Source organism: Exophiala oligosperma (assembly GCF_000835515.1).
Source record: "Exophiala oligosperma strain CBS 72588 unplaced genomic scaffold supercont1.40, whole genome shotgun sequence".
Taxonomy (NCBI): Eukaryota; Fungi; Ascomycota; class Eurotiomycetes; order Chaetothyriales; family Herpotrichiellaceae; genus Exophiala; species Exophiala oligosperma.
This window is the reverse complement of record NW_015622857.1, coordinates 31,877-43,644: the sequence shown is the minus strand read 5'-3', so window position 1 is coordinate 43,644 and position 11,768 is coordinate 31,877. Positions and strand designations below refer to the sequence as shown.

General features: G+C 48.1%; 5 protein-coding genes across 5 annotated transcripts; 2 read left to right on the top strand and 3 right to left on the bottom strand.

Annotated features, from left to right (window-relative positions):
* Positions 1-773: 773 nt before the first annotated feature.
* On the bottom strand, positions 774-1,718 carry PV06_11555 (uncharacterized protein). Its single transcript, XM_016413247.1, has 3 exons — positions 1,417-1,718; positions 933-1,367; positions 774-888 (listed from the first exon to the last, which is right to left on the bottom strand). The coding sequence occupies exons 1-3, from the start codon at positions 1,568-1,570 to the stop codon at positions 809-811; spliced, it is 669 nt and encodes a 222-aa protein (XP_016256381.1). The 5' UTR covers positions 1,571-1,718; the 3' UTR covers positions 774-808.
* A 1,287-nt stretch (positions 1,719-3,005) lies between these two features.
* Positions 3,006-3,496, bottom strand: PV06_11554 (uncharacterized protein; the record flags this gene model as incomplete). Its single annotated transcript, XM_016413246.1, has 2 exons — positions 3,006-3,312; positions 3,360-3,496. The coding sequence occupies 2 exons, from the start codon at positions 3,494-3,496 to the stop codon at positions 3,006-3,008; spliced, it is 444 nt and encodes a 147-aa protein (XP_016256380.1).
* A 293-nt stretch (positions 3,497-3,789) lies between these two features.
* On the top strand, positions 3,790-4,437 carry PV06_11553 (uncharacterized protein; the record flags this gene model as incomplete). Its single annotated transcript, XM_016413245.1, has 1 exon — positions 3,790-4,437. The coding sequence occupies one exon, from the start codon at positions 3,790-3,792 to the stop codon at positions 4,435-4,437; it is 648 nt and encodes a 215-aa protein (XP_016256379.1).
* Positions 4,438-6,275: 1,838 nt separating this feature from the next.
* On the top strand, positions 6,276-6,695 carry PV06_11552 (uncharacterized protein; the record flags this gene model as incomplete). Its single annotated transcript, XM_016413244.1, has 1 exon — positions 6,276-6,695. One exon carries the CDS (start codon positions 6,276-6,278, stop codon positions 6,639-6,641), a length of 366 nt encoding a protein of 121 aa, XP_016256378.1. The 3' UTR covers positions 6,642-6,695.
* A 1,041-nt stretch (positions 6,696-7,736) lies between these two features.
* Positions 7,737-8,456, bottom strand: PV06_11551 (uncharacterized protein; the record flags this gene model as incomplete). The annotated part of the gene is made up of 1 exon (XM_016413243.1): positions 7,737-8,456. One exon carries the CDS (start codon positions 8,454-8,456, stop codon positions 7,737-7,739), a length of 720 nt encoding a protein of 239 aa, XP_016256377.1.
* Between the last annotated feature and the right edge of the window lie 3,312 nt (positions 8,457-11,768).

Here is an 11,768-nt window from a genome sequence, read left to right as displayed (position 1 = left end):
AAACACCACTGGAGGTACCGACATTGCCATAGACGGAAACCCATTCACGCTAGCACTGGATGCTGTCAGTTACCCATCGTTTCCACAATCCGTTCCTGGTCCACACCCCGTTGATACTAGTATCGGCTCCCTTTCTAGGTTCGAGCCTGGGCCTGGGTTACCTTGGGATTGGGTTGGCTGCACCGACAACGATACAATGTTTTCGTTCCCAGTCAATGCAGCATTAAGTTCGGATACCTTGCAGAACTGTCCTTCGAGTCAATATATGCAGCCAATGAGCTTCGACTATCAAACTTAACGGCAGGCGAAACTGCTGTCTGGATGGAAACTACTTGGGAAGCAAAGTCATAAAGAGGTTACCGTAATACTTAAAGGCAGATCAATACTTAGGGCCATCATTTACGCCGCTAAATCTTCTAGGTTGCTTAGGTGGTAGAATTTACCCTGGGAGGACCTTGCTAATTTGACTTTCCACGCCGATTAGGGCTGAGCCTACCGTATACTTCCGAGAGCTGGGGCGATTCAGAGCCACGGGCTGCAAACAAGTCGGTTAAGCGTTCATGTCTCGATATTTCAGCTTCGTTGATCATGATCGGTAGCAAGTGACCCTTCAAACACATTATGGAATCATCTTGAAGCAGAAGAACAAAATAAATGGTACAATATATCAATAGTTTAACCTCACAAACTCCATTCGCGCCACCAAGTCCGCCGAACCACGAAAAGGTGCCGGCTATACCTAAGAGCGAACCAGGGTTTAGGTAATCAGGAATTATTGACCTCAAAAGAAGAACTCACTACCACCTTCCTATATCATAGGCGTACCCAGCCCTCGAGTCGGGGATGGCTGTAGGGATGTTGCAGTTCCAGCTGTGTTGGTTGGGGTGGCTTACATGGTTAGACATTTCGTGCGAGAGGTAGGAAAATCTTACCCTGCTCTTCCGGGATCACATCCACCGTCAGCCAAGGTCGACTTGACACAGATCTTGTCGCCGGCGTCGGAGTCTTTGGAATTCCTTGATCTAAGCCGAAGGGCACCTCTTGTTGCTCTTGTACTTGGGGTTCTCGGTTGCGAATCGACGGTGTGTAAGATTTCAGAGTTTCGCCCGTATATTGGCTATTAGCTGCTTTCAGCGTAGGTTTGTAGGCCCGCGTGGATTGGAGGGGTAGATTTAAAAAGTCCCCGGTGCGTCGGGCGGGATTCTTATCGCGTCTCCGGAACAATGGGTGTACCATTTCGTTTTCTTCGCTTTCGCCATCTTCCACCATAGGCCGCCGTGTTTGTGGATTTCCTGTTTTGCGGAAAGAAGGGGCGTGACCATTATAAGGTGCTTGAGGTAGCGGTTTGTTCATATATCTCAACGCAACTATAGATAATAAGTTAGGGAGTAATCCTGGCTATAGGTTTAGACGAACCATTTGCGGCAGATGGAGGCTCTTCCTCATTCTGGCGGCGAACGCGGCGAAGAATTGTAAGCTGGAGGAAAAGAAGCCCGAGGAAGACGACAAGGAACGTGATGAGGACTAGTCCGACAACGATCAAAGTGGAAGACGTGTTATCTAGGACCATTTTGATCTGACACCTTTAATGGCGAGCAGTGTTATTGTCAATCGTTCCATCTGCGAACTTTTTATTCATGGTCGACGACATTTCTTCAATGGGCGAGCCGCCATGGTGGAGATGAAAGCTCAGACAATAGTCGGCCTCGCCATGGCCGAGGCCAGGTGAGCATGGTGGTGTGGAGGATGAAGCAGTCTTTAACTGCACATGGCTATACAGAGAAGTCGTGTTCAGACACAGTATTTGAAGGTTACTTAGCGTGGCGTGCGTGGCTGGGCAATTCAGCGCCCCAACGCAAGGCCCAGTGGCCCAATTTTAGCGGCGCGTCTATTGTAACGCCTAAGTTAATACTCACAAAATGGACGGCGAGACGCCGAACGCCTACTGTAACCTCAGGAAGCCGAGGTATAAAATGTCAGTGACCTTGGCGTCTGTACCACATGCTTTCGGGGTTAGAGGTGGGGTCTCGGGGTCAACCAGAGCCCGCAGTAAACCCCCGACTGTGTTAGGGAAGCACCACAGATCGTTGCGACTACATTTGGCCTAGTACCCCAGGGACTATAAGAGCCAGGCATTTAGATGTAAACGGGTTTAGGTACGGGTCACCAGTTTTCTGTATATCTATAACTTCTTAGGCTCTGATTCGGACTCTATGGAAGATGCTAGTGAGAGTAAATTGATCCCCTCCAACGAACATACCGCTCACATCCTTGAACAATATCAAAATGACCTCACCTACCAATGTGTTGGTCTCATCGACCAGAAAACCCAAATTCTGCGCCAAAATATCCATTCGATTCTGAGACAATACGGCGGGCCGAAGGACATGGAGCGAAGGATCGAAGCCATCGAAGGGGAAAACCGGAAGCTCAAGGATACCGTAGTCAATACAGATCACGACAAGTATAGATTGAGGAAGACGCTTAGTGCAGTGGAAAGAAACTGCGCAGAACTACAAACTTCCCTGAACGAAGTCGGCCTCCTTTTGGCCCAGGCCTACCGATTTCGAAATGCTACCGAGGATGAAGTCCAGAATCAACTGAGAGCGAGAGGGATAACTGAGACGACCATCGGTCTCCTCGTCGGCAACGGGGAATTTATACAACAGCTTGCGTACTATACTGCTCCTAGACGGTCGGAAAGGCTTCTAAAGAGCTCAAAGTTTCCTGAAAGGGAGGACTTTGACGAGGGTGATGAGTGAGGTAAATATGCCGGTACCATCAGCTGCGACAGTTGGACGGCCGCGACACATAGATTTTTAGTAGCCTTAGGATTGTCACCCCCTATAAAATCTTTCGAAGCGGAGTAAACACTCCTTTTACCATATCGAAAAATGTAGAAAACACTCTCTACAAATACATAACGCCTAAATCACTTACAGCCTCGGCAACCATAGGACAATTGCCACTATATTCTCGCCATTAAGTCTAAGAGCAACAACGAATCAAACATTTCGATCTGAGGTTTTTAGTTCGACGTCCTCCCAGACTGCCCACCATCGCCATATTCTCTTGCTCCACGTCGTGTATTCTTCAAGACTGGCTATCCCCGGCCAGCCAAGTACATGAGATAGATTCCCACGCCGGTCTTCCCACCACGTCAGGACACCCGGACTCGGTGACCAAGAGCGAATTGTATAGTCATGATTTCGAAATGGTCCTGGGCCGCCAGGCGCAGGAGCCATCCAGAACTGTGGGGCCTTGTTCTGTGAAGGCCCGAGCTGGATCGTGAGGCACGGTGGCTGGAAGAATCTAAGGGTCTTTTAGAAGTTACCTAGACCAAGCTCCGCTAGACTTACTCATGTTGACAAATCTGCACGGAAGGGTGCGAACAGATTGCTGGAATGCTGGACTGGAATAACTCTTGTCTCTCAGGGATAGTCGACAGTGTAGCGTACGTCAAGGGCAGCGCCGCCACCGCGTCGAGCACTCGCATAACTTCTGATGGTGATGTTTGCTTGATGTTACGGTACAAAATAATCGTATAGTACTGCAACATTCACTCGTCTCCAGCTTGATTATCCGATACCTGGTTTGTTTGACCACTACTGAAATTACACGGAATCCGGTGGCAAGCAGAACAGTGTGGATCGTCGGATTCCTCGCTCTACACGCTAAATCGTGCTGCGGGACATAGACAGTATACCAGCCACGACGAGATGCTGCATCTGGCAGATAGATTTTCTCCGCCTTTCTTCCACACAGCCTCCCATACAATACGTTCTTAGCATGAGTGCAGCAGATAGGGAGACTCGGCAGAATGGGGAGGTCCAGCGGCTAAATCAAATCCTCACTGGTCGAAGATCGACTATAGTTCAGTACTTAGCAGAATCTGCTTTGAACGTTGTCCTCTATCCGGACGAAGTTTTAGAAATTCGACGGCACCTAGAGGCTTTCATCGCCAAACTCGCCTCTGCCTCTGGTACCCAAGACCTAGATCTACTTCTCTGCACCGTCTATATGCAGCGGCTTAGGTTCATCCTCCCAAAGAACGCTGAAGGTGTGTCTTCGACCCCCTACCGTATTTTTATGGCATCATTGATAGTATACCTGAGATACTATTACGACGTTAGCCCGAAAAACTTAAAGTGGGCTAAATGGTCCAACATGGAGAACCGTGGATCGTTTAGTTTTACCTTGGAACAGGTCAATAGCATGGAACGGAATCTCCTTCGTCAGCTTGACTACGACTTAAGAATGACAGAGAAAGACGTCTCTAGCCGGCTTGAAGCTTTCTCAACCTACGAAAGATTCGCAGAGCTGACTTCAGAGTCTAAGGTCGGTCATAAATTACCCCGACATGAATCTGCTTGGGAGCAAAGGAAGGGCTGGCACAACCCACATCTATGGCAAGTAGCACAAAGTGAAGGTATCTGATGGCAGCGTCATTGTAGGATACGGCCGTGCTGGGTGTCGCGCAAATTGGTTGCATTATTGGATCTCGGCTTTCGGAGTGTCGGCGTTCATATGCCTGCCGGTTCAAGTATCCGCCCGCTGCCCGTCCAAACCCCGAGCATCAAGTCGGTCCAAAAACTGGTCGCAACAAGATAGCTGAAGACTGGACAGACTTCGCCAGGATATTTTACAGGCGGATGTTGAGAGCCGCATCAGACCCCCTTGCGAGGTCTCTGGCTGACTCCAATTTAGCCCCACAGAGAATAGGTGCGCAACCCCTGGACCCACTATATGGCTGAGCTGCGGCTAGAACTTATACAGGTGGAACAATTAGAGAGAGGGCATCCGTTCGCGAAACAAGAACTTTTCTCGGTGCACATATCGCCGTTTCCGGCGACATGGAGCATTTGGCTGCAGCCCACCTCTTCGCGGACGAGTAGCAAAGTCTGACGACCACGGGGCTTTGTAGATATATTGGAGTCATCCTGACATCTTTCAGAGTACACTGCTCGAAATATGTCTGACCATTACGCATAACATTCCAGTGCCTTTCTATACAAAGTGTGGACAATGGACTGTACGATATTTCGACCAATTCCGTGAACAATCCACCCCAACCTGCTCTAATAGGTGCTTCATAGATGAACTAGTAGCTACTCAGAATTTGTGGCTGCAGCTGGCCTGGAGGACACTTCCCGCGAGTTCTTATAGTAGATGTACCCTCGCCGATTGCTCGGGGAGGCCTCGCCGTTCCTCTGCGCCACTCCGAATTTCTGCCAAGCTGCGATTGGTTGAGTTTGCGACCAGACTTGTATGCTTTCTTGGGGGAACCGGGGATTCTTCGTTGAGGACCAGATGTACCATATGAACCACCGACATAGCGAGTGATCGAGGTATTTGATTCTGTGGACAGATTCGTCAAGACGGTCAAGGTTCCAATATTCTTTCGCCTGGCAGGGACACGCATCCGCCTCGGGGTATCTTGACATATCATGTTTTTGGCATGACGTCGTTAAGTCTCCTATCTTTTCCGTTGTTGCGCCTATACGTCTCTCCAACCGTCCAATGATGTAAGTTCTTAGGTAGTGTGACATGTCTTTTGGGTCGAGAGTGGTATGGATTTGTCGGTCTATAGGATGAAGGTAGTGTTGCCTTTCCCTCCAAGTGGTGATCACTGCTTTAACGATGAAGATCTTAGGCCTCTGAGGCGACCGACCCAAACCAAGGTTTCCTCACTTTTCTGTGGGTTACGAGCTTGGAGCCTCATCTCTACGAGTCGCCTCTAGTGGTGCGGAATCCTCTGCCGCTAATGGACACTTGGCCACCAGCGTTGCCACAAGGGTCGGCCTCTCGTACGGGAAGGTCAGTCGGCCTTGTCACGACCAGTGAGCCTTGTCTCTCCATTCTTGAAGCAGCCAAAGGACGGCCATGACCATTATTTGGGCTGCTTCTAGCGTGCCGAGTCACCGCGGTCCTGAAACAGTCTTGGGTCTCAATAACGGCCTCCCACCGCAGCAGAAGGTCACACCACTGCGTGCAGATAATCAATGACCACGGATTGTTGCGGAAGCTGGCGGTCAACCCGGAGCGAGTGGTGACTCCTGTGTTCGAGGTTCAAATTATCGCGAGCTTTTGACCAGGAAGTCACATGAAGTCGTCGATAAATATATAACCGTTCCTCTCCGCTGTGTTCAAATGTATAGTAGCCCAAAGTCGTTGGGACCAGTCAGGTAAGAATCTGAAAGTCCGTTACACCGGTACCGCTGACAGTATGATGTCGTCAAGGGTCATCTGCAAATTTTATGGAGAGCATCAAGACTATGATCACCTCACCATTACAGCTGGTCGAGGAGCCCAAAACCGAAGAACAAAGAGATCAGCCATGCATTGAACAAACACCATCGCCGGACGCACCCAATTTACAACTCCGGGAGGGTGATGAATCTGTGAACAATCGACTGTCTCAAATGGAATTGAAAAATAAATGGCTCAAAGCAACCTTGCAACAACGAACTGCAGAGCAATTCCAGCGAATGAGGAGCTTCGAGGAAATGGAACGACAGAACAGGGTGATGGTTAATGGGTTGCAACAATTCCAAGAAGCTCTGCACGGTCTGCAAGAACAAGTGAGGACTTTACAAAGCAAAGTGGAGGCAATTCTGGGGAGGTTGGATGTAGCTACCTAAGAGGACCCTTTTGACGCCCTCGATAGCTAGTATCAGTACGGTCATGAAGGCCCCGTTGCTCTTGATCCAATTCCTTGACAAAGCACTTGTTAGCCAGGAGAGTCGCGTGACACTTCTCTTTCACGCCTTCCAAAACCGAATCTAGTACTCTGTGCTTCCTAGATAGTCATCTTCGAATTCTTTCCATTTTCGCATTCTCACCACTTCAGCGCCATTTTGTCATTTCAGCCCAGCATCAACTGAACCTCGAGATCATTAAATTCTCGACATGTCTTCCTCCACGCCTGTTCAGTCCATCGAGGCCGATGAAGCTACCAGTGTCACGACTACTGGCGGTCCACTCTTTCCTTATACTTGTACACCTATTCCCGAACTCCAAGAGACTGATCCGTACAATCGATATCTCATTCACTTCACCATCAAGGGTGGAAAGGGTGAGTGGGAGATGGCTATCGAAGCCGCTTCAAAGAAGCCTTTCCGCAATCTTGTCAAGGGTTGGGAAAAAGCTGCGCAGCAAGGAGACGAACAGGTCAAGGCAGAAGATTACATCTATATTATTGAGATACAAGGTCATGAAGGGAAGAGAGTTCATTCCTGGGAGATGGGGGATAGTCTTCGTCGATTGGGGCTGAGGGAGAACGGTGTGGTCCAGATCATACCTAATCCTTCGGAAAACTACGATACTGGTGGTGATGCAGAGTATGAAACGGGAGAGGACCATGGGGCTCAGGGTACTTTGGTCACTCGGAGGATGACTCGATCAATGAGGCCAACTTAGGCCTAGAGTCTTGGTACTGAGAGGCGGCGCGTGAGATTCATCCAGCATTGCCTGAAGGGGGTGGGTGCTGTTGATTGTGTGCCCTGAATATTTGACCTTTCCCTTGGGCCCAGCGTAGCTGTGTAAAGTGTACTGAAATAACGATCTCTACTTCAAGATCAAGACGGGTCATGGAACAACGCTCATGGATACAATCCTATTCAATTTTGTGCTACGATCTCCGAGTCTATATGAATATCAAACCCCATGCGAGTCATGTTCATCCAGCCAGGCCAAAGCAGACGTAAGAAATGACTCTTGATCAACCTCGGTGCCTGTTACACCGAATTCGGTGAGCCAGACGGTGTCGATCCCTTATGCGAGGCAATAGACGCAAGATTTTCAACGTGAGATTGTAGGTCACTTAGCTGGCTGGCGTCACTATACCAATGAAACGTAACAAAATCGACAACACAAGAAGAGTTACAGGCCTTGAAAAATTGCTCTAACCAAGCAATCCCCATAGTTTGGCTGTCACTGACGCCATTTGAGATCGCTGGTGAGCCAATCCAAGCCCGATCCGAAAGCGGATTCATATATAGGATGTGGCTCGCCGCAGCGACGTCTGGTGAAAGGTTGGCCTGTGCAGGAATATCCGGCTCGTTGAAGGATAAGAGATGCCGTGAACCTGCTTCGATAGCAGCGTTGGCATCGGACGTCCAAGTGGATGTGCTCCCAAGGCCCCAAAGCATTGGAACATATTCAATTTCTAGGGGCAACTCCCCCGTTCGGCTGGTCCAGTCATAGCCCCAAGTTACCATGGCTCCTTGGAAAGCCGCTGTCAACATTGGGTCGTTATAGCTCAATCCTCTCTTATCGAAAATCTGGTCACTTGTAGCCGTCGCGAGGGGAGTAGGTAGACCAGTCGTCACCGCATTCGTCGATATTCCAGGAGCATCGGGCCAAGGGAGACGTAAAGACTGCGTCGTATTGATCCATGGAGGCTCCACTGACGCGCAGGGCCCTCCAGAAAGTCTAGGCGTGTGGGGAGCCCCCATTGCCGGCTCCACGACTACGAATGAGCTCCCGATCTATCAATCAATGCTTCTGCAGAGGACACTTAACTCGCAACTCATAACTTTCGAAAGACTGAGCGATGGGTTGTCCAAACTGTGAATTTGACATAGGAAACCGTGGAGTAAGGAAGATTTACTGCGAGGTCTGTCGCTATATGTACAATAAAACATATGTGGGATGGATTCTTCACCAGTGCAACTGGAAACCTACATGCTATTATGAGACACTATTATAGGAGTACCCTTCTAGACTGATGAACCATCTACGAATTATACCCTATACTCCGTGGGAGTGGTGTTTTTTTTTAACGATAGAAATTAATGGGTAGACAGCTCTGAGGATCCATCGGGTCAACAATTTCAACGACCACTATGCATGGGGAGTTTCCAGCACTCTAAGCACTGTGGAAACTTAGCTTCGAACTCCCATCAGTTTTATGAAATAGGGGTTTGGGAATCATCTACAAAGTTTCTCTAACGGGATATTGGCTTTTATCACCCACTAGCCGCCGTGGTTATTAGGTTTCGAGCCTAGCCTAGTGAGCCCGTTCGTACAGTAGGATTACCCGAGCTGGACTCCTTCGGAGAGGGTATCCCTATCTTTTCATAGAGAGGAGGACAACAAAAGTCGGGGTTTGGTTTATACCTCCTCTCCTTCCACGTACTAGGCTGTAGTGCGGTCAGATTATCTTGTGCTGTTTCGAGTGCACGCACCCACCCAATTAGTAGGTTTATTGTATGAAGTGCCATCGATACAGTACAGTATCCTGTCTAGACCGGAAGATTTCAATGGTATAGAACACTACTCATTGTACTATAGAACCTTCAACTGTCAAGGTTTCACCCAATCTTCTCCCTTATTCTTCTCTAGACTGCTATTTACTGATCTTTTATCATCAGAAGTTTCGATTCATCTTTATTTGGATACTTTCAGCCTTGAGTCGGGCTGAGCTTCCCCGTATAAGCTCGAAAGTCCGATATCGACCCGTCGCTGAAACAGCTGGTGTGGTAGTAGATCCTTGATAATGGACAGGGAGGATGGAGCAAAGAAGTTGGATGCAGGCCTTCAGCATGATCTCAAAAGCAATCAGATCACATCCGGGCGTGCCAGCGAGCAGTGGTGCATAGACTCTTGTCACCAGTGTAACCAACGTGTTATACACTTGGAGGATTTTCTCGGATGGCGTGATAAGGTTGAAGGTTGGATGAATAACACAATACCTGAGATCAGGTCTCCCTACGACGAAAGAACAATGAAGACCCTAGTATATATTGAAGTTAATCAATATCATCAGCGTCTACGAGAGCGTAAGAAGTCTTCCAGGTATCGAACGCAGTATGCATTCACTAATAGCATCGCAGAGGAATCTTTATAAACGACAAATGTACCTTCGGTTGTTTAGAGCCGCTGAATGGGTATACGCGTACCCCTTTAACCATCAAGATTCCATAGTGATCATCTTCTCACCCGCCCTCTCCAAACATTTCAGCCAAGTATCATTCGAACGGTACTGTAGAAAAGATTACTATCTGCTTCCCTGCCTCTGATACTCAAAAGGCTACAACAATAATTGAGAATAGTGGCCGCGCGGTACCGTCGCTATTCTTCTTGGTACTGTTTCAGGGAGATGTACTGCCTAGAGCGCGAAATTCCTCAAACCAATGGTTTACTAGTACCTTCACCTCTATTAACCATGACTCTAAGGCGCTATAGGCGCTAGATAGCTCGAGACCAATGTCAGTTTTGGTCAATTGCGTTCTTAGGACTAATTCTTTCTGGAACCAGTCTGGCATGACCTCATCGACAAAGTAACATCGTTCTGCCTTCAGCCGTCTTTGAGCATTATACAGGTATATTTCCTGATCGAATCTTTGATTTGAGCGGTTTGTCGATTTTGCGCGTTGTTCAAGCACAAATTGTTCATATAATAGCCTCGTTCTTTGAAGTGACGAGAGAGCAATGGAAGTCGAGACGTAAAATTGTCGAAACATGTCCACTAGCTCCTTTCTTACGTGGTAATCTGATAGAGGTGGTCCAGCCACTATTCTAGAGAGGTCCTCAAGACTGTGCTGGTGGGCCGGTTCTAGAAAAGGTTCTTCCTCAAAGTTCATTCTGAATATTTCCCACGTTTTCAGGATGGGAGGTACAGTACACAATCACATGACGTCTCGAAGACTCTTCCGGAATTGCGGCTATACACCAGCTAAATATGTATCGTCGATATAGCCCACGTAAAATGCTGGTGTTTAGGCTTACACTACTTATGAGTAAATTAAGTGGAATACAACGAGATATATGGCCTTTTTTAAAGTCATGCGAGTAGCTTAGTTCTATTCAACCTGGTCTGTCTGGCCTCAGTAAAAAGCCCTGCTTAGTGAGACGACAACTGACAGTATTTCCGTTGCTTTCTGCTAGTCACGCTTTTACCTAGCCCCTACGGCAGGAGAATACTGCCATTAGCCGCAGTTCTGCGAGTCCCGAGGATCTTCTGTTGTGTCCTTTTCGTTCTTTTCGATAGGCGAGGTCTCTCTAATCCCTTCTGCACGTTGAGATATTTCTTCTTGTAGATGCATCCGTAAACTCTCGCTAACCGAAGGAGCTGTGCTACGAACAAACTGAATGGACTCAAAAGACGACGTACTCTGGGGAAGGAGTGTCTTGTACTCTCGGCAGCAGAAACATTTTGCAAAAAAATCAAATAGTTGCTTTGCTGGATTGCAAATTATAGTAAGCGTGCCACGGTACTCCATCAACTTTACGGGCGATTGAATATTCCTGGCACCTGAATTTGTATACGCTTGTGCTTAAGGGACTTGATCTCTACTATTTAAGAGGAGGTGAGTATTCGTATCCGCAAGGGCCATACCACGATTTACTGAAGTAAAGCATTGTAGTGCGTTACCACTATATCTCCTGGTCATTCACAACTTGGACAGTGATACAGGTCGGTTCGGCGTCGCTCACTCGGTATTGTACTGTTATATACTTTTGTCTAGGCGTCAGCTTAGAGCTTCCTAACTCTCCTTGTTAGAAGTTGGTGGTCCATCTCCGCAAAGGTGCAGATCAACAGTGCCGTCAATATGAACTATTTTGAACTGATCTCGGACGAGACTATAACTGGTATCTTGGACTGCGTAAGAAAATCCACTCTCGCACCGTGGTGGATGGCGATTAACCTGCGTTAGCTCGATATTCAAGACGTACTTGCAGTAGTACGTGTATGCCGGAAGCTCAACAGGATCGGAATGCCACTATTGGACCGAGACCTAATCTTCAACATAGTCCCAAATTGC

Bases quoted from the DNA above. Each gene is read 5' to 3' on its own strand.
- PV06_11555 (XM_016413247.1), bottom strand. From the start codon at position 1,570: ATGGTCCTAGATAACACGTCTTCCACTTTGATCGTTGTCGGACTAGTC. The intron at 1,368-1,416 runs GTTCGTCTAAAC...TATTATCTATAG, and splicing joins GCCTCCATCTGCCGCAAATG to TTGCGTTGAGATATATGAAC. The intron at 889-932 runs GTAAGATTTTCC...TAACCATGTAAG, and splicing joins TGTGATCCCGGAAGAGCAGG to CCACCCCAACCAACACAGCT.